The sequence below is a fragment of the Canis aureus genome, chromosome 16 (assembly GCF_053574225.1).
Source record: "Canis aureus isolate CA01 chromosome 16, VMU_Caureus_v.1.0, whole genome shotgun sequence".
Taxonomy (NCBI): Eukaryota; Metazoa; Chordata; class Mammalia; order Carnivora; family Canidae; genus Canis; species Canis aureus.
In genome coordinates this window covers 11909622-11929341 of record NC_135626.1, presented here as the reverse complement: position 1 = coordinate 11929341, position 19720 = coordinate 11909622, and the positions used below count along the sequence as shown (strand labels likewise).

General features: G+C 59.0%; 1 protein-coding gene across 1 annotated transcript in view; it reads left to right on the top strand.

The window, feature by feature from the left end:
* Positions 1-10719, top strand: part of CCDC187 (coiled-coil domain containing 187) — a 37337-nt gene extending 26618 nt beyond the window's left edge. Inside the window, exons 16-25 of the mRNA XM_077850491.1 lie at positions 700-787; positions 860-1000; positions 1957-2103; positions 2936-3099; positions 5501-5664; positions 6059-6192; positions 6541-6650; positions 7275-7351; positions 7708-7957; positions 8150-10719. Of these exons, the coding sequence (XP_077706617.1) occupies positions 700-787; positions 860-1000; positions 1957-2103; positions 2936-3099; positions 5501-5664; positions 6059-6192; positions 6541-6650; positions 7275-7351; positions 7708-7957; positions 8150-9452 (2578 nt within the window). The 3' untranslated portion in view covers positions 9453-10719. The remainder of the gene's footprint in view (positions 1-699; positions 788-859; positions 1001-1956; positions 2104-2935; positions 3100-5500; positions 5665-6058; positions 6193-6540; positions 6651-7274; positions 7352-7707; positions 7958-8149) is intronic.
* Positions 10720-19720: the final 9001 nt, after the last annotated feature.

The window sequence follows — 19720 nt, the reverse complement described above, 5'->3', positions numbered from 1 at the left end:
GACACCACCGCCCACAGGGGGCCCCTTTGTCCTTACAAGTGGACAGGGGGAGAGACCTCCCTCAACGTACACGCCAGCCTGGGGCTTGCTGGTCAGTGACCCTTGATATTGGCTGCACTGATAGCTTCTCGGCACCCCTCATGGCCTCCCACAGAGGGTTCTCCTCGAGAGGTCTTAGAGGCAGTGGACTAGGCCGGGGAAGGTCCTCCTAGGGAGTGGACTAGGCTGGTGAAGGTCCTCCAGGGCAGTGGACTAGGCCAGGGAAGGTTCTCCAGGTGGTGGACTAGGCTGGTGAAGGTCCTCCAGGGCAGTGGACTAGGCCAGGGAAGGTTCTCCAGGTGGTGGACTAGGCTGGTGAAGGTCCTCTATGCAGTGGACATCGTGCGAGGCTCTAGGCCTGCAGTTCCACAATGGCTCCCGCTCCCCTACCCCCCTTCCCCCGCAAGGGACCTCTGGGTGGGCTGGAGCTCCAGGGTGCCAGGTGCTGCTCTCCCTCTGTCTCTGGAAAGTGGTCATGAAGAGTAGGCGGGAAGAGTGACAGCCTGGGTGCCACCAGGTCCCCAGGGGTCCCCAGCCTGTCCGAGCAGTGGGAGGGGGCCATCCCAGGTCCACCTGGCTGGCCAGGGCTGGCTGTGTCTGCAGGTTTCACATCCCCTTACTGGACATGAGGTGAGCCGTGGGTCCTGCCTTGTCCCTCAGGTGTCTGGGCAGCAAGGGGAGCGCCGCCTTGCTGGCAGCCTTGGCAGAGAGACAGCAGCAGGCCCTCAGCCGGTTAGAGCAGGAGCAGGTAAGGGCAAGCTCAACCCCGGCGGCTGGGCAGGAATGTGAGCCTTCTGCACCGCACCTTGATGATTCCTAGGCATCACCACCGTCCGATGTAGCCCAGGACCCTGAGGTGCAAGGGAAGTGCCCAGGGGTCAGAGGGGGCAGCGTGGCCTGGGTGCAGTGTGGTCCTGCAGTCCTGTCTCCTGTAGCACGTTGGAGGCTCAAGCTCGGGAAGGTAACAGTAGTGTCTGTTGCGAGGCTGCAGGGACTTTAGCATAGTCAGCACTAAGCAGGGCCAAGGTGCTGGACCACAGAGGGGCTCTCACGCTGCTCCCAGCCTGGTGTCCAGGGGCTGCTCTACTCGTGACCTCATGTCAGTCTCCCAGTGCGCTATGTGATGGGACCAGCTTATGCACATGAAGACACTGAGGCTCAGTGTAGGCAGCTAGCTTGCTCAGGGACCCTCAGAGGGGAAGTGAGGGGTGCTGCTGGACTTGGGTTGAGAGAAGACCCCTGCCCTGTATGGGCCAGGGAGGCACGGCGGCAGATGTGGGGATTCCAGGCAGAGGGGCAACGGGAGGAGACCCAGAGAGAAAGATGCAAGTGACACCATCTGTAGGGCATGCCCCAGTCTGTGAGCTATGAAGGGGGCTTTGAAGGGGCTCTAGCTGTCACACGGCAAGGAGGCAGTGAGCCGGGTGGAGCCACTGTGGTGGGGACTGGGGGCTGAGCCCCAGTCCACTGGGGCCACTCTGGGCAAGATGGCCCTGCTGAGGGATGCACCATCAGAGACAAGGCGAGGACCAGATGACAGATGGGGACAGTTTAATAAAGGGTGGGGACAGTGCCCAGAGCCTGCAGAAAGGGAGGGCTGCATGGGGGAAGGCTGAGTGGGGGAGGGCAGAGGAGCAGCCTGCCCATCCCCACCCAGGTTGGGGGACCCAGGGACCAACACCCCACCTTCCCTCCTGCCTCTTGCTAAGACTCCTGTTGGCCAAACCCAAGAGGGGTTCCAACATGCTGAGCAGGATGAGAAGGGTGGGGGCATGTGGGCAGGCTCAGGGAAGACCCTCTGGAGCTGGGCTGCCCCCCGCCAAGACACCCGTTCTCCCCGTTCATCATGTGTCTGTCTTCAATGCATTCCTTTGTGCGGGGCTGGGGGTTCGCTGATGTCTCCCCTGGCTGGTTCAGAGAGAAATCCGGTGCCTGCAAAACACTCACCTGTTCTCACACAAGGAGAGGATGCTGCTCCTGCAGCACCAGAAGGACATCCTCTCCCTGCGGAAGGCTGTGAAGCATCTGCAGCAGGAGTTCCAGGCCCGGACCGGGGTGCCTCAGGTGGGTGCACTCACTGGGCTGGAGGCTTGACCAGTCACCTGGCTGCTCTATGGGATGGCACAGGACCCTCGTCAATACACCTGTGATTCAGAGTGGGGAGGGCCTGGGAAACGGTGCCACTGGAGGGCAGGAGGGCAGCTGGTCACCTGCTATGGGGGCCAGGAAGGTTTCCTGGACACCTCGGCCCTTGTCAGGCTCTCCAGGGGGAGCCAGATCTGCCCGCCCCCCATGGTAGGGGAAGGTTCTCCAGGCCCAGAGGTGGAGATGAGAAGCTCAGTGGGAAGGAGGGGTGTCAGGCTAGAGCAGGGGCTGGGGCCAGGGCTGGTGGGGGCTGAGGCAGGGAGGAAGGGTGGCCAGGCTCTGAGGGTGCAGCCCCAAGGGGAACCCCAAACAGCAAGGGTGTGCTTGCTCCAGCTCCCCATCCCCACCAGCTGACACATGGAGGGGACTGTGTGGACACGTCCCCAGCCTGGACATCTCCTCTGTTGAGATGGGGATGCCAGGGGCCTCACCCAGTGGAGTGAGGATGAAACGAACTGGATTCTGTGGGATGAGCAGCAGGGTGGTGTGTGCCCTGCCTCATGCAGACCTGCAGGACAGGTGACCTAGAGCAGCCTTGGGCCAAGCCTCCCCAGTCCTGGCTCTCATGTCTGCACCTGTTTGGGGGCTGTTCACACAGGATGCAGGGCTTCTGGGGGTTAGACAATCCCTCCAGCTGCTTCGGCACCACGCCCCGTGCTGCCAATGACCTCACCCTACCCGCCCCTCACTCCTCCTGAGAGTAGGCGAAGCACATGTGTTTCACACGGCTCCCCTGCGCTGCTTCTTACAGAGCTCTGGCCCCGGAGTCAAGCCTGCTCCGATGGAGGGGTCCAAAACAAGTCCACAACCCAAGAGGCCGGCCCAGGGCTCCTCGTGCCCCCCGACACCTCGTGGGCCCCGCAACCTCACCAGCCACGGCCTCCAGAGAAGCCCTGAGAGACCAGGAGCCCAACAGTGAGTTGCCACCAGCAGCCCTGGCTGCGGTGCCTGCCATTAAAAGCCTTTCCTAAAACACAAACAAACAAACAAAAAAAGCCTTTCCTATGCCGAGTAGCCACTGTTTCCTTGTGGCTTCGGGCCCTTCACCTCTCAGCCCTGCTGAGTGGAGGGCAGCAGTGGGGACCCCGAGGAGGCCCTTCTCCAACTAGCCGGCCTGTGGGGATATGGGCCAACATCAGGGCTTCCTGGCCCAGCGGGAGGAGCACAGACAGGGCCTGGCTCATTCCTAGCTGTGCTGGTGAGGGTGCAGCCCTGGGGTGTCCTCCCTTCTCTGAGCCCAGTTCCTCATCTGTTAAATGGGGACGGGGTGCGTGAGACAGAGCAAGTAGACTGGCCTTGCTCCAGGGTGGCAGGCAACACTGTGTGGCCACCCAGCGACCAGGAGCCCCTTCCCGGGCTGGTGTGGGGCTGTTCTGCAGGCTGTGGCAGCTGGCCTCGTTTTGCAGCACAAGGGCCTCTTGTGACAGACTAGAGGGGCCCTGCCTAGGCTGGGTCACCATGAGGGTGGAGGGGGTGTCCAGTGACTGGTGCTACCTGACCCCAGAGCCTTCTGTGGGAGAGAGCGAGCTACACTGGGAAAGCCTTCTTCCCTCCTGTTGTAACTAAAATAGCCCCAGGGCCACCTGCCCACCACCCAGACTGGAATTACAGCCACCTGGGGGTGAGGACGCAGGAGGCAGCCCCCACTCCGGGAAGGGCTCATCCCCCAACTCCCACCCCAGGAGCGGCCTTCACAGGGACCCCTGCCTGCCTCTGGAAGCACCAGCACCCCCAGCCGCCCTTTTCCCACGTGGTGGGGCCCTTTGCACGCCTCCACCCCACGAAGGGGTCATCACCCACTCGGCTGCCTGGCCACAAGCCCCACTTGGCTTCTCTGCAAGAGTGCTTCTCAAATAAACCCAGAAAGGACTGAGATTCACGTTCATGTTGCTACCGATTGCCAGGCCCAAGGATGTCTGAAGAGGCTTCCAGGCTCTGTGCCCTCTTGGTCCCCAAGAGCTTCGTCAGAAGGCTGTGTGGCAGGGCCATAAGCCCAGGCAGGCAGTCGGTGGACTGGGGCCACCATAGGAGCCAACGTCCTCCTGGGGGGCAAAGCCTCTTTTGCATTTGCCATCACACCAGTGAGGCACCGTCCCTGTTAGAAAGTCAAGGAACAGAGAAGCTGTGTACATATAAGGAAATATTTCAGATTTCCTAGAACCGCCCCCACCACCTAGCCAGGAGAGACATGTTTGGTTATTGGCTGAAGCTCCACGGCCCCATGGAGAATCTCCGAGTCCCTTTGTTCCTCTGTTCAGGAGGAACAGGAGGAGCTCTGCAGGCCTCGTAGGGCAGGCCCGGGGGCGTCCCTGTGGGGCCACCCCCAGGGACCCTCAGGTGGCTGTAATTCCAGTCTGGGTGGTGGGCAGGCCTCACTTAGCCCCCGGGGCTCCTGGCTGAGACCCTGGGTGCGGGGAGGGCCGATAAGCCTGTGGAAGGGGGCTCCTGTCCCAGTTTTATTTGGCCTGTTCTGCTGAGGAAGCTCTGGCAGGCGGGGGTGGGGGACAGCGATGGGCTCAGGCGCAGCCCGGTGCTCCGTCCTCACCATCCTGGCTCCTGGGGCCAGTGGGGACCTGCATCCGGGTAGCCCTGGATGGACAGGCACCCACTGGGCCTTACCCCAGAGAGGTCAGAGCTCCAGAGCTCCCTGTGACCCCACGTCCTGTTCACACGCTGGATGTGGGAGACGCTCAGGGCCACCCAGGGGGTGTGGCAAGCTGTGCCCAGTTGTAGTGAGCCCGAGCGCCTGGGGCAAGACTAGGAATAAAAGCAAGGCAAGCCGAGCAGAGAGTGGTGGCGGTGTCCAGCAGGCGTGCCTGCCAGCACTGACCCTTGGTCCAGCAATCAGGGGGCCTGGCGCCCTGGTACCCCCGCGGCTGCCTCGAGGCTGCAATGTGCATGTTGTGTGTCTAGGGAGGGGGTTCTTGATGCCCGTCTGTGTGCCCAGAGCCTGGCAGCAGGTCTGGGTGTGTGGCATCCGAGCATCCAACCCCTGTGCCTCCCAGAGCTCAGGTGGGCCCATCCCCATGCAGAAACCTTGACAGAGCACCCTCTGCTGGGGGACAGACAGGCCCTCCCTCCCATCACCCCCCAGTCAGCCCCCAGCTACAGCCCCGGTTTGGGAAGCCGCCCAGTGGGGAGACCCAGGACCCATTTTCCCTTCCCCGTGTGCTAACCACTCGGCCACCGACCACAGCTGTGCTCTGGATGTTGACACATGCTGTCCCACCTGTGGAGTGTCCTGGTCAGGGCTCATCACCGGGGGAGGGCACAGCCTGAGCAGGGTCACAGCCCCTCTGTGCTCACTGCCTTGCAGACTTCCCATCGGGCAGGAGGACAGGACACCCCCCCAGGCCACGTCAGCTACAGACAGTCATCGGCTGCCTCCAAGGCCTCTGTGGGGAGTGGACACGCTTGTGGCCAGCGGCTGGCCTGACACTGGGGGCCAGCTGGCAAAGAGCCACAGCCCCGTGGGCCAAGGTAACAGGGGCAGGGCAGTCACTCTGTTTGCGGGCCCTGGCCACTTAGGGCCATATTGGCTTGAGGTCAGATGGCCCTGCGTGCTGGGGAGCCTCGCCTGAGCTGTGTAACTGGGGAGTCCCCGACCCCTCCCTCCGTGTCTGGGTGCAGTGGCCTGCCCACAGGAAGGCCTCCTGCAGGCACCTCAAGCACCACCTCCAGGCAGCATGGGGTGGGCTGGCTGGGGGCGCTCCTCCCTGCCTTGGTCTCCCCCTCTGGATGATGGGGGGCCAGTTTGGGTGCTGTGCCCGTTTCCCGAGGCTGATTTTTTCACACGGCTTCAGAGTTCCCAGATGCTGTGCCGTCCATATCCCACATTCTGTGCCGTCAATGCTCACAGTCCCTTTGCTCGCAGGAGACCCGCAGCCTAACCCCAGCTCCTTGTCGTCAAAGGAGGAGACCAGGCCTCTGAAGGGAAGCCCCCCACAGGAACTCCAGGGCCGGTGTTCCCTGGGCAGAGGGGCTCCCTGCAGCCCCCCAAAAGCCAGTGTGAGTCAAGGCTTGGCCCTGCACCTTCTGCAGGGGTGGGGGGCTGGCCTTGCTTTGTGGGGCTCCACCATGTGGCTTTGGGTGGGGCGTCACCCTGTCCACCACGGGAGGGCGTTGATGGGATGGGGCCTGTTTGGCCCTTCCCAGGTGGATTCAACCCTTGCGGGGTCTCTGGAGCCCGCTGCAGGGAGGAGTATCTGGTAAGTGGGAGGCTCCACGGCCATCTTTAAGGGGATGATCTTTGTTAGCATAGCCACCAGGACATAGGAGCTTTATCCACAGCTAAGGGGTGCGGGCTGATGTCCTGGCTGCAGTGGCCATACCCTGGCTGTGGTCTTTCTCCAGCAGGTGGTTGAAGGCAGCACAAGCCCAGCAGGGTCGAAATTGGGGCTGGATTTTTCCAGCAGCCCCATGGAGGATCCCCACCAAATGGAAAGCTGGTGGTTGGGGGAACAGAGGTGTGAGGTTTGGGGGGACTGGCTGGGCCAGTGACCCTGGCTCAGCGGGTGGGACCCTTGGGCAGGGGGCGGGACCCTGAGATGGGGGCATGACCTTCTGACAGGAGGTGTGACCCTGGGGTGGGGGTTGTGACTCTGGGGCAGGGCACAGGACCCTGGGGCATGGAGATGCTGGTCCTCTCCTTGAGAGAACCTCACTACCCCCCGGCACCCCTCATCTTGGCCTGGGTCCCCTGTGCACCCCCAGTGCTCCCCATGCCCTCCTGAGTCTGACCCCCTCTATGGAAACACATGTCACTTGGTGGATTGGCCCAAGTTCCAGTGGTGGGGGCTGTAGGTGGGGCCCTTCCAGGGAACACATGCCCCTGAGCCTCTTGGATACAAGCACCTCAGAGACCTAATCCAGTGGGGACTGAGGCCAGAACCCCTAAAAACGGGTCCCCCTGCCCCCCACCTGGGGAGTCCTGTGCTCTGACGGTCACTTCCCACTGGGGCAGGCGCCTGGCAGGCACGGTTGTCAAGCTTTTGGGGTGGCCCAAGGCACCTGCAGAGGCCCTGAGCCAGGAGGAAGGATGGGGCCCTCTCCAGGGAGCCCCTGGGACATCCCCACATATGTGCTTTCAGGATAGAGCCCTGTTGGCAGGAGGACCCCTACAACCCCTTCCCTCAGCTGGAAGCTGCTCCGCTCACTGCTGTTCCAGGTGAGGCCCCTGCCTTGCACAGGGAACATCGAATCCCTACCTAAGGGTCGTCCAAGACCAGTTCTTCAGGCAGAGCCAGCCTTCTCCCCAAGCCCTTCGGGGGAGCCCTGCCTACACCCCCACCCTCCCACCACAGGTCCCCAAGTGGCAGGGGAGTGACCGTAGGGAGATCCCCTGTCCAGGCAGAGCTAACCGGTGTAGTCGAGGATTCACTGCGCTGGTGCTGTGGACATTTCTCCCGCCTGTCTGGGCTTTTCTGGTCTGGGTCCACTGGGTCGAGGCCATGGGGTGTGGGCTGCCGCTTATCCCTGCACCCTAGGGGTAGCCCTTACTCTCAAACTCCCCTCTCTCTGCAGCTCCTGCACCACCCAGCCTGCGTGAGGGCAGCCCCCTGGGCCTGGGCCCGGAGTCTGAGTCCAAGTACACTCCCTGGAGCTGCTCTGGGTCTTCTGCATGGTCCCACACCGTGTCCCCTGTGAAAGAGCTGTCCTGCCCCTCTCTCCAAGAGTTTCAGAAAGTGTCCGCCACTCTGGTGCAGCTTTCCAAGAGCTCCACGTCCCTGTTGGACTGGGCAGCTGGGGATGCCCCAGACGGGGAACCTGGCAGGTCCGGGGAGTTCTCTCCTCAAGACACCCAGGGGCTTCATGGAGGTGGGGGGCAGGTGGCCTGGGAGGGGCTGGGGGGCACCGGGGCCAGTGCTCTGCACTGCTCCTTCATGGAGGCAGGAGGCCCAGAGCCAGGTCCAGGCCTCCTGCAGGAGGGCCAGCTGCTGCCTCTCCATTGTACGCCTTCTTCCAGGTCAGGGTCAGAGCTGTCAGAGGCGTCCAGCAAAGTCTGGGACGAGGAGAACCTGCTGGAGCCAGGCCCTGGTGCGGACCCAGCCTTAGGGCACTCCTCGCTGGCAGGAGGCTCATCCCACCTGGAAAGTGGTGGGGTGTCCTGCTCTGCACTTCCTTCCTTGGACCTTGGGAAGGAGCAGGAAGCTTCTGGAACCAGTGGGAGCATGATCAGTGGATTACATGCAGAGAGAGCCAAACAGAAGTCCCCCGAGGCTGCCCGAAAGCCACTCCCATCCAAAGCCTCTTCCTCCAGTGACTTAGATCTGTCCCTTTCCTCTCCCTCGGGGTCCTTGACATCTGAAAAGGTGGATTTAGCCAAAGGAGAGCCTGTGCTTCTGCAGGCCTCAGCTGGCCGCCCACAGGAGCCCGGGAATGCTGACCTGAGTCCATCCAATGACAAGAAACCCCAGGAGGCCGGGTCTGAACCCAAGGTCCCTGGGAGCCTGAGGGCTCCTCCTGGGGACCCTGGCAGTCTGGTAGCCCTGACACCTGAGGGCCGGGCTCCTGGGCATAGCGGGGATGGAGACTCCCCTGCCCTGGAGGAAGCCTGCCCCACCCTGGCCAGCAGGGTCTTGCCTGAGATCCTGTCCCCTGTCGACGACGTGCTGTCCTACAGCAGTGCTGACCTCCAGTCCTCCACCCATAGGGACGCCAGCCTCCCTCCTCCACCTCCCACCTTCCCAGCAGAGAGTGAGGCCAGCCCCACCAGCCCCCACTCAGAAGACTTCCCTCCCCCACCTGAAGATGCCATGTTCCCTAGGGGCCCCCCAGAGGAGGACGCCTCCATCAAAACTGGAGAGGTGCCCTCCTTGTCTAAGAAGGCCCTGCCTGAGGCCCTGTCTCTGGGGCCCCAGGAGTCAGGGCTCTTCCTGGGGGCAGGTGCGCACAGTGGAAGCTTTGAGGACAAGTTGGGTGGATCAAGGTCTGTTGGGGTAACCCAGGCCATGGGCAGTGGGTGGTCTGAACCGGTTGGCTGGCCAGGCTCCCCATCATGGGGGGCGGCGGGTGATGCTGCACGGCAGGTGATGCTGCAGCCCCCAGCCCCATCCAGAGTGGCCTGTATGGCCGGGGATGGTCTTCCAGTATTGCTGGTGGCTGGTGGCACAGGGCTGTCTGGCACCGGGCAGAAGGGCCCCTGCATCGACCCACCCGGTGCAGAGAGAGCCGAGGCGGTCGATTTAGTCTCCAGCCAGCTCACTAGAAGGATCCTGTGCGACTCACTAGCTCTGGTCTCAGAGCTGGCCCAGCCGGCGGCCCGCTGACAGAGCTGGCCTGTCCCCTAGGCTGACCCAGCGGCCTCGGGAGGATGAGACTCCTGAGAAGACAGTGCAGCCCCCGTGGTGACATGCAGGCACCTGTGACATTATACTCATGTGTGCCCACATGTGCCCACGTGTGCAGAAGGCTCTGGAAGCCTGGACACCTGAGGGCAGAGCCACCATTCAGAGTAGCCACCTGCAGCTGGCCGTGCTGGTGGTCATCTGACATAGGCCGAGGACAGTGTGGTGGGAGACATCAAGTGCAGTGGGCTCAGTATTTTTTTGAACTTTGGGTTCAACTCCCAGGGCTGAGCCAGGCAGCAGGCCACGGAGAGCATGAGCCAGGACTGAGAGCCATCCACAAAGGCCGGGAGAGAGAGGTTCTGGGGAAGCATGGGTGAGGTGGGCAGGGGGCACGTTTGCACTGACTCAGCCCCCAGCTCTCCTGGCGCCCAAGGCCCAGGCCTGCGAGGATTAGAGGAGCCACCAGCTCAAGGGCCAAAGGTCATCAGCCAAGCTTGGCCTGTCTTTTGGCAGCAGGTGGGCCACAGACTCCCTGAGTGCTCAGGACCTTCTTGGAGGACACCGGAGCCCGTTTCCTGGTGGCCATCCATTGTGGCCCGTTGTGGAATGAGAGCCGTCTTCAGGGGTGGGGGCAGGGTGCTGATCCCTCCAGGGCTTGGCTGCGCCCATCCAGAGCCTTAGACATCCCCAGCTTTTAGAGGGTAGCTCATCCCCTTCCCCTTGACTGCACTTATGTGGAGCCCCAGGAAGATCCAGACTTTCGTGACTTGGAGTTGAGATGGGAGCTGTCCCCAAAGCTGGCCTGGGAGAGCTCTGAAGTCTGCCTGCGCCCTCCACCCTCTAGCTCCGGAGAGGGGCCCTCTCCAGGAAGCCCTCCCCCAGGCGCCAGCTCTGGGGCAGCCGCGTGTGCAGGTCGGCTGCTGGCCAGGTCAACCTTTGTCACACGCCGAGTTGTTTTGCAGCTCAGGGAGGCACCAGCTCAGACAGTTCTTGCTGATTCCACCCAGGAGAGGCTTGGATGGGGAACAGGGGTTGTGTTCCCGCTCTGTGTACACAATTTCCAAACAGATTCTGAGCTACAGCTTTCTTATCGATTTCCTTCTCGTTTTCTGAACAGATTAGTCTGTAATTTTTTTTTCTGTTTATTGCTGACTCTTTTGGATTTACAAGGCCATGTGAGAGGAATTATGTATTTTACACACACGCGTTTGGCATGGTAATAAATCTCCAACATCAAAACCCTGCAGATTTGCCTCAAACTCGATTGTCTCCTTTCTGGTCGCCGTGAGGTGGCCGTGCTCCCAGCTGACCTAGGGCCTCCCGAGTGACTTTCCCTTGGTGCGGGCAGGTGCTGGAGATGCCTGCGCCGGAGTCCTTGCACCTACGTCAGCAGGGTCCGAGGTCCAAGGGAGCATCCATGGTTCAGGTCAGCACCATGTGCAACGCCCTGAATCTCAGCTGGCACCACGACTGCAGAGCGCGGGATCTGGCATCTGGGTCTAGGAGCCCGTGAGACTTCCACACCAAGATTGCTGCCGCCGGTGCCTTGCTCACCTTGGCTCTGATCCCTACTAATGTCTGGGGCCGATAAATCTTTATATGAGCCTCCAGAGAAGTCATTATCTTTCATAGAAAATGATTATTTCTCAGTTAAAGCCCACATTTAATTTTCCAGTGATCTGTCTCTTTCAACTGCCCTGCTCAACTGTGCCGCCTGCATAAAACGCCCCCGAATGAGCCTTTGGCACTTCAGATCCCAAATCACCAGACCAATTTATGAGGCCTTTTGATCCCTTTCTGGAGTGCCTGTAATGGCCACTTCTATAAGATACAGCTGAGGGCCGCAAGGGCAGGTATGGGGAGCTCTGGGGGAACCCAGCAGCGCCTATCTAGAGGGTGCCCTCCTGTGCCCGGGCCCCTGGCCCCCCACGGGGGGTGGGAGGTGAGTGGACTGAGTGGGCCTGGGCCAGGTTCTCTCGGCTGTTGGGTGAGCACCCGGACAAACCTGGTTGGGGAGGTCAGACCAGTTCCTGCTGGCTGCCCAGGCAGCATCCGGGCCCCAGAAAAATGTCTGTAAGCCCCACATCTGTGCCCGTGGTCTCTACCTGCCCACCCAATGCCAGGCACCTAATGCCAAGCTGCTTTGCTACATCTGTCCCCCCAACAATGTACTTTTGTCCCCCAGCAAAGGCCCTCCCACATCCCCGAGAGCACCGCTGGGAACAGGCTGTAGTGTTTGCAAAATGCAACTGCAGGTTTGGGACACAAGAACGGGATGGTGGGTGACCGCGCATACACACACACACACACACACCTGCACCCCTGCTCCCCTGGCTGCTCCTGTGCTGCATCCCTGTCCACCCAGGCTGTAATAGGACACAGCAGGGCCGTGGTGATGCTCAGGGGCCCAAACCCCACTGTCCACCTCTTCCTTGGGGCCCAGGAGGGACCCCTGTCCCATACCGCTGTGTCCACCATCCCTGCCCTCCTCAAGGTGTCATTGGAGGGCACAGGATTGTCCCCGCCAGGTTCTGTCTCCGGCATGGGCAGTGTTCTGCAGTAGTCCTCCTCTTTGAAGTTTTCCAGAGAACAGGTGGTGCTCCTGAGCAGCGGTGCTGGACACCAAATGCCAGCTGGAGGGCAGGGCCTGTTCTGGAGTCGGCTGCACTGCAGTTCCTGTCTCTGCCCCGTGCAGAGCCTGCCCAGCCTGGGGGTGCAGCCAAGCCTCAGTGGCCCTGCCGTTGGGGGCTGGTGCCATCGAGCCACACAGCCTGGCCTGGCAGTGGCGCTGGGAGCAGGGAAGGCTGAGTGTCAGGGCACCCAGGTTGGAGACCCCTCTGTTGAATTTGTGCGGCGTGCCCTTGACCACAGCCCTCAGCCCTCTGATTCTCAGTTTCCCACCGCTGTAAAGCAGAAACACCAATCCCTCACTCCATCGGCTCTGAGCCGCAAACCTCCCCACATGCGAATTCCTGTGAGATAAAGCATGTCTTTCTACTGGAGGCATCTCAGAATTCCCCCTGGCTGCATGTTTTTCCTCAGGAGAACAGTGCCAGGGCTGAGTGTCCACAGAGTGCAGGTGCCTCTCGACTGAGCAGGGTGCTGGGGTCGGGTTGGGGGGCTTTGGGCTGCGCCTGAAAACCAACAGGAGCAATGCTGCCCCACATCTCCGATTCTGAGATACAATCCACCCCCACCTCGTTTCAATGTTTCCTAATGTTGGCTGCATTTTACAACTGACATGTGCTTTTCCAAAGAATCTTTATTAAATCGACCTGTGCCGCGGGGCCGGCGGTACTTTGGGTTTGGTATAGGACGGTGCTGTTTTCAGGGTGCAGCCTCTCCGTGCTGGGCTCAGCCAGGCGCCATGGGCACCCCCCAGGTGGGTTCAGGGTGTTGGCAGCACCAGCCTGCCTTTTCCCCCATGGGGTGGGGCTGGTCTCCGGGGAGGGGACTGACAAGACCCACAGCAGGAGGGGGTGTAGCCAGCAGTCTCTGGGACTGTGGCTGGCAGAGCAGGTAACCGGCCACCTGCTGGCCAAGGAGGGGCCAGGAGAACCCCAAGGCCGTAGAGGTAGAGCGGGGCCAGTGTGCACACCCACTGGCTGCCCCCAGAGAACCCTGCTCTGGCTCCCTCAGCACCTAGATGGGGGACACACAAGTCCTGGGGTGGAGTTATGCCAGTGGGGCTGTCACAGGGGACCGAGGGGAGGAGCTTTGGGTTTGCTGTGGACTGGACTGTGTCTCCCCAGAATTCCTCTGTTGAAGCCCTAACCCCCAGTGTGCCAGTGCCAGGAGGCACCTCCGGGAGGTGATCAGGGCTTGATGAGGTCATGCAGGTGGGCCCTACCCCACGCATCAGTGCCCCTGTGAGAAGAGGCCTCAGAGAGTGTCCTCCCTCTGCCCATGAGTGCACATGGAGGAAAGGCCACGGGAGGACATGGCGGGAAGGTGGCCGGCTATGCCAGCCCGGGGGTGGGCCGCACTGGGAGCCAACTGTATGGACCTTGATCTGGACCATCTGGCCTCCCGAACTGTGAGAAATCAATGTCTGTCGGTCTGTGGGGTTTTGTTAGGTAGCCTGAGTGGGCAGAGACAGCATTCAGAGTTAAAAATCCTCCTGGAAGGAGCTCGGACCCCGTCCGATAGCCCAGCTGCCCCGTCCTTGCCAGATGGATGACCAGGCTGAGGCCTACCTGGTCACAGGTAGAGGGGCAGAGGCAGGGAGCAGGGGAGGCCCAGAGAAGGCTGGGCTCCACCCGGAGGGCAGAGTAGGAGGGACCCCAGGATGCACAAGCTGCAGGGGGGTTCTCTTAGCAGGCTGGAGCAGTCCCCTCAGTAGAGAGAGGTGGACAGGGGCTGAGCTGGGCGGATTTGGGCATGTGGGGTCCCCTCCCAGCCTGGGTCCCTCAGCGGCAGGCTTTCACCTCCCCTGGTGCTCCTAGAGCTCCGCTAAGCCAACCCCGGCTCTCCCAGCCTGTTCCCTGTGGGCAAGGCTGTCCCTCCAGGCTGCAGCCCACACCAGATCCCTGCTGCCCTTGAGGCAGACCCCCTGGGAAGGGCCGCCATCAGGTCCTCAGGGACCTCTTATTCTCTCCTCCACCTTCTGTAAACACTTCCAGTCACACCCTGTCCATGCACCACTCAGAGCACCATCGTCCAGCCATGTGTGAGCCGCCCCCCAGACTGACCTAGGCTCATTCTTTGTCCTTGACCTCTGCTCTCCGCCCTCTCCTGTCCCCCTCCCGCCTCGCCTCACCGCTGCTCCTCTGCCCCCTACTTCTGCCCCATTTGCTTCAGCCCAGGGCTCAGGGTGTGGCCAGTCCTCTCTGTCCTGCACGGCCTCCTGGGCTGACCTCAACTAGCCTGCCCTGCCCTGCCCTCTGAGCCCCACACTCCCACAGCCAACCAGGGGTCTGGTACCTCCCTTAGCTGTTGAAAAGGTCAGTGGGTCTCAAACAAGCTCCGATTTCCACTCTCATCCCAACACTGCCCTCCCATGTCCCTCCCTCTCTTCAAAACTCACCCAATGTCTGACCTTGTCTCTGGCACTGCCACAGACTCCTCATCTGAGTCCCACTGGGGGGCTGTGATGGCCCATCACTGTCTCTTGCTTCCCCTCCTGCCCCTCCTACATAGCTGCCAGAAGGGCAGAACCACATCCCTACTCAAATCCTCTGGTGGCCACCATGGCTTTGGGAGCCAGGGCCCTGGCCTGCAGCCTGACCAGTGAGGCCCCACCCAGGCTTGCCCTTGGCTGGTTCTCTGGTTCCCTCTTTTCCCCTGGCTAACTCAGCTCCAGCTGTTCTGATATGCTTGCCCCTTCTACCTCAGGGCCTTTGCACATGCAGTCCCTCTGCCTGGGCTGCAGAAGAGCCAAGAGGCCTGAAACATAGCAATTTGAACCTCGAGGCCAATGTCTATTGCTGACTCATTATCTGGTCTGTGAGCTACTTCCTTTCTGTTTTGTTTCAGCCCCACAGTTCGAAGAAAATGTTGATAGGCATAACAATTACGAAAAGCAATGTAAAAATCAGGTCTCCTGTTGAATTAAAGTCATAGCGGTGGGAGTTGAGGAATGGACAGGCAGCCAGGGAGCTGGGCTTGAGCAACACGCTGCACAAACGAGCATCTGTGGGTTGGGCTCTGCATGTCTGAGATCCGACAAGCAGCCACTGAGCAAAGAACCCACCAAGGGGTCTCAGGAAGACTCAAGAAGCTGAAAATACAGTGTAAGGCTGACCCAGGGGCCCGGGTCCCAGGAGGGTGGGATAGAGTGCCACAGCTGTGTATAAGAAGCTCTTAGACTGACCCCTGGGAAAGCTGTCACGGGGCCCCCTGCCCAGTGCCCTAGCCCTGCCACTACCCCCAGCCCCTCCAGGGTGGGAGTCCTCTCTGCTCCGCCAAGCCGCTGCCTTGTCTGGGGCTCTCCTTACCCCCACACCCCTGGACACAGGTCTGGGGAACACAGGGTGCTGAGGACATTCTCTGGGGACGCGTCTGCCAGATACAGAGGATAAGTAATAGCGTGACAAAGTGACTGTGGCTTGGCTCCTCCTTTCCTTTCTCAGGGCCATCTCTGCCCTATAAACATTGCTCTGGGGAGTGGGAGCACACCAGTCACCGAGCCAGTAAGCGGGGAGTTCAGAGTCAGTGGGCTTTCCCATCACCTCCCTCAGGGTTTCGCGGACTGGACCTTGTGCAGGAAGGAGCGCTCCCTCCTGATGCCCAAGGGTTCTGGGCCAAGGCTACTCTTCAGTGGAAGCCAAAAGCAAAAGGAACTGGGCCACTGGACCATCCAGGCTCATAAGAGTGAGCATTTGGGGTGCTGTGGACTTGAATCTGGAGCTCTAAGTCAGGGAGGGCACTCAGCCTGCCGATGATCACCTCGAGGAGATGGTTGGCGGATGCGGGCTGGGACGCGCTGAGGGCTGTGCACCTGAGACTCAGGTGTGGAGAGGCCCACAGCACACAGGCCAACTCTAGTGTTAGAAAGGAAATGGGGGGCAGGGGGCACACGGGTGTAGAGCTGCTGCAACCGCTCGGGCCTCACCCCCATCCCTAGCCGCAGAGGTAGGAGGAGAGGAGATGGGGATGGCAGGAGACGTCCAGTTCAGGCCCTGCTCAAGATTTGGAGAACCTGGGGGACGCTCAGGACTTCCTCCTGCCCAGGACTTCCTCCTTCATCTGTAGATGGGGAAATATACCCTCCCTCCGGAGTTCACACTCCCCAGAGTGCGTCCTCAACATCTGGCAACCATTCAGTCCCCTCAGACCCTCAAAGTGAAATGCTCGATATTCTTCTGCTACCGTGCATGGCCTAAGCACCACCTAGAAGATGGAGAAAGATGGCCTGAGGGAAGTACCAACTATGACACCATCTGCGATCGGACCCCTTTTGTAAAAAAACAAAAACAACCCACCAAGGCAAATGGTATGAGGATCTTGACAGTCTTCGTCTTTGGGGTGGCAATGACTCTTATACAAAGTGTGCAATGCACCCGGCCCTTCTGGCCATCGTGCAACAGAACAGAACAAGGGAGGGAGATGAGAGAGAGAGAAGCCAGGTGTTGACCAAAGCAGACAGGGAGCAGCTCCACCAAAACACGGAGCACCCCCCATACAAACCAGAGCCCGGAGCATCCTGCCACCCTTCTCTGCTCCCCTTGCAGAAACAGATCCCTGATGAGGAGGGAACCCCGTACAGGTCTGCCGCCCTTTCTCACTCCAGGACTTGAAGCAAATAGAAAAAGACGTGGGAAAACTTTCAGAAGATCCTGATAAGATATTGATGCCCTCATGGAAGTCAGCCAGTTCTTCAATCTTACCTGGAAGGATGTCAGGCCCCTCCTCCGAATCAGGCCCTCCTCGGAATCCGGCCTGCTTCAGAGCTGCCCTCACACAGGGGAGGCCCTAGACTAGGGGCAGACCCCCACAGAAGGAAGAGAAGGAAGACAGGCTACAGAGGAGGTGACGCCCTTCCACATCACACTGGGAACCAGGCCTTCCTGACTTAGGATCCTGGGGGAGAGGGAGGACCAGACGTCCTTTCACCGCATCATTGAGGGTCTCAAGAGCACTGGAGACAGACCTCTCAATTATGCTGAGCTCTCTCAGGTAGAGCAGGGAAAGGAGGAACCCCTATTTTTAGAACTTTTTGGAAAAGCTGTGACAGGCACTGATTAAACATTCCAACCTAGACCCCGATAATTCCCAGAGACAGCTTACTCTTCGGGACAAATTTATCAGCCGGTCTACTTCTGGACATTAGGAAAAAGCAACAAGAATCTCCTAGAGGACCAGAGAAGACTCTGGACAGCCGCCTCAAGAGGGTTACCAAGATTTTTCACAATAGAGAAATAGCCCCCCCCCGCCAGCAAACAATGAAAGGGAAGCTATCCTGGAGAGGCCTGGCAGATGGATTTCACCCACGTACCCAGATCTTGAGTCTAGTCTGCACAGACACTTCTACTAACTGGGTAGAGGGCTTTCTCTAGAGAACTGAGCAAGCCTCAGAATAATTCCCCAGGTCCCGCCGAACCAACAAAATGACAACAGCTCCTCTTTTACAGCGGCTGTTACTCCGGGGGGCGGGGAGTCTCCATGACGCTGGGAATCCCGTGGCCTAGAGACCATAATCTTCAGGATAGGTGGAAAAAAACTAACAACCTCCACCAAAGGCACCTTAAGGAACTCTCCCAAGAGACACAGCTTCCAAGGCCAGCTCAGCCGCCCACAGTCCTGTTAAGGATTAGGACTATCCCCAGGGAATAGGCCTGACTCCATAGGAGATGCTATGTGGACGCCCCTTTCTTAACAACAATCTCTTGCTTGATGGGGAAAGCTCAGACGTGGTGGTGTAGGACATAACAACCTGGCTAAGTTCTAGCGGACCTTGCAACATCTCTCTGGTGCCCACCCTGGGGAGACAGAACCCCCGTCTACAACCCTGGGGACTTGGTGTTGGCCAAGCCTTTGCCTTCTCTTACCCCTTCATTACATCCTGTCTGGAGCAGACCCTATACAGTGCTCCTATCCATCCAACTGCAGTCAAGGCAAACGGTATTGACTCCTGGATACACCATTCAAGGGGGAAGCTTTGGATCCCTGATAAAGAGCTCTTGGAGAGAGAAGAAAGAAAAACAAAAAGCGACCAGCATACCTGTGAACTTCTGGAAGACGTGAAGCTCCTCTTCAGGAAAAATCTAGCCCTTTCCTTGATGCCAGGTAAGTAATGACTATTAGCTTTTTTCAGTCGTTCATAGTTTTAGGCACTTTCTTGTTTCTCATCTTTGCCATAGGATTATATGCAGTATCTCCCCAGGACTGGGAACCCTGTCAGAAGCTGGGGATATGCTCCTCCTTTATTCTTTTTTTTTTTTTTAAGATCTATTTATTTATGTGTGAGCACTTGTGCACAAATAGGGGGAGAGAATCTCAAGCAGACTTCCCACGGAGTGCAGAGCCCAAAGCAGGACTCGATCCCACCACCCATGAGATCACAACCTGAGCCAAACCTAGAGTCAGACACCCAACTGACTGAGCCACCCCGGTGCCCCTGCTCCTCCTCTATTCTCATAATATTAGCCCTTTGGGCTGCCTTGGCCTTCCGCCCATCAAACTCATCTGTTTGGAACTCCTTAATGAGCAACTCCTTTCTGCTGGCAACCCCCAACACCCATATTTGGAGGCAATAAAGGCAGTCTGAAGCCTATTAAAAGCTTCCACCACCACACCAGTCCATGCTCAGGACTGTTCTGTGTGTGAGTTCATCCCCACAAGGAAACTAGAAGGCTGACTCCATCGACTTACTGGAATGGGCAACAGCACAGGCCAACCTCTCATTCCACATTGAGGGACCACTTCCACTTGTTGTAGATTTGAGTGACTACTTATCTTTAAGTCAGGAATGACCACTCCCAGGGGATCAAGGTAGGAACCCTACCTATCCAGTCACTAATGTAACCACACCATAACGATGGCAGATACTCAGGGCTGGCGTTTTATAGACATTGGGAGATGATGGGCAAACTTCTCCCCCTCCTAGGCCACTTCCAAACAATATCAAATTAGCAACCACATATCCTAACAAGTGCCCCAAAAATGCATGGTACAATATTACCCAAAATTCATGGATGTTGTTCAACCCATCGAACCCTGCTTGGCTCCATTAGGGGCTGCCATACTTTCCCTTTAGATACCTCATACATGCAGGCAAACACATCACTTGGCCTTACTTCAAGAATTCCTGGTTCGCTTGGAATTTCTCTGCCTCCCTTCTTTTATGTTCACGTGTAACCCAAGAGGGACTGCTTTTCCTATGTGGAACGCAGGTATATACTTGCCTACCTGCCAATTGGACAGGAACCTGCACCCTTGCTTATTTATCTCCCCCCATCTCTGTTGTTCAAGGCACATATTGAATACCTCTCCCTATTTACAGCTATCCACAATAAACTAAGATAAAGAGAGCCTGTACAACTGGTAACCTCCTTGCTGCGTTAGGCAGATCAGTGGGAATGGCAATAGGTATAGCAGGATTCGCCACCCCAATCGATCATTGTAAAGGATCTATCAGCTGGATGGAGAGACTCCATCGAGATATTAAAACACGCACTTGGCGATCTCCAGGGTTGTCTTACAAAACTGGTGAGCTCTGGATATCCTAACTGGGCTGGAGGGGGAGGGTCTTGCACTATGTTGGGGGAAGGATGTTGTTTCTTTTTTTCTTTTTTTAAAGATTTTAT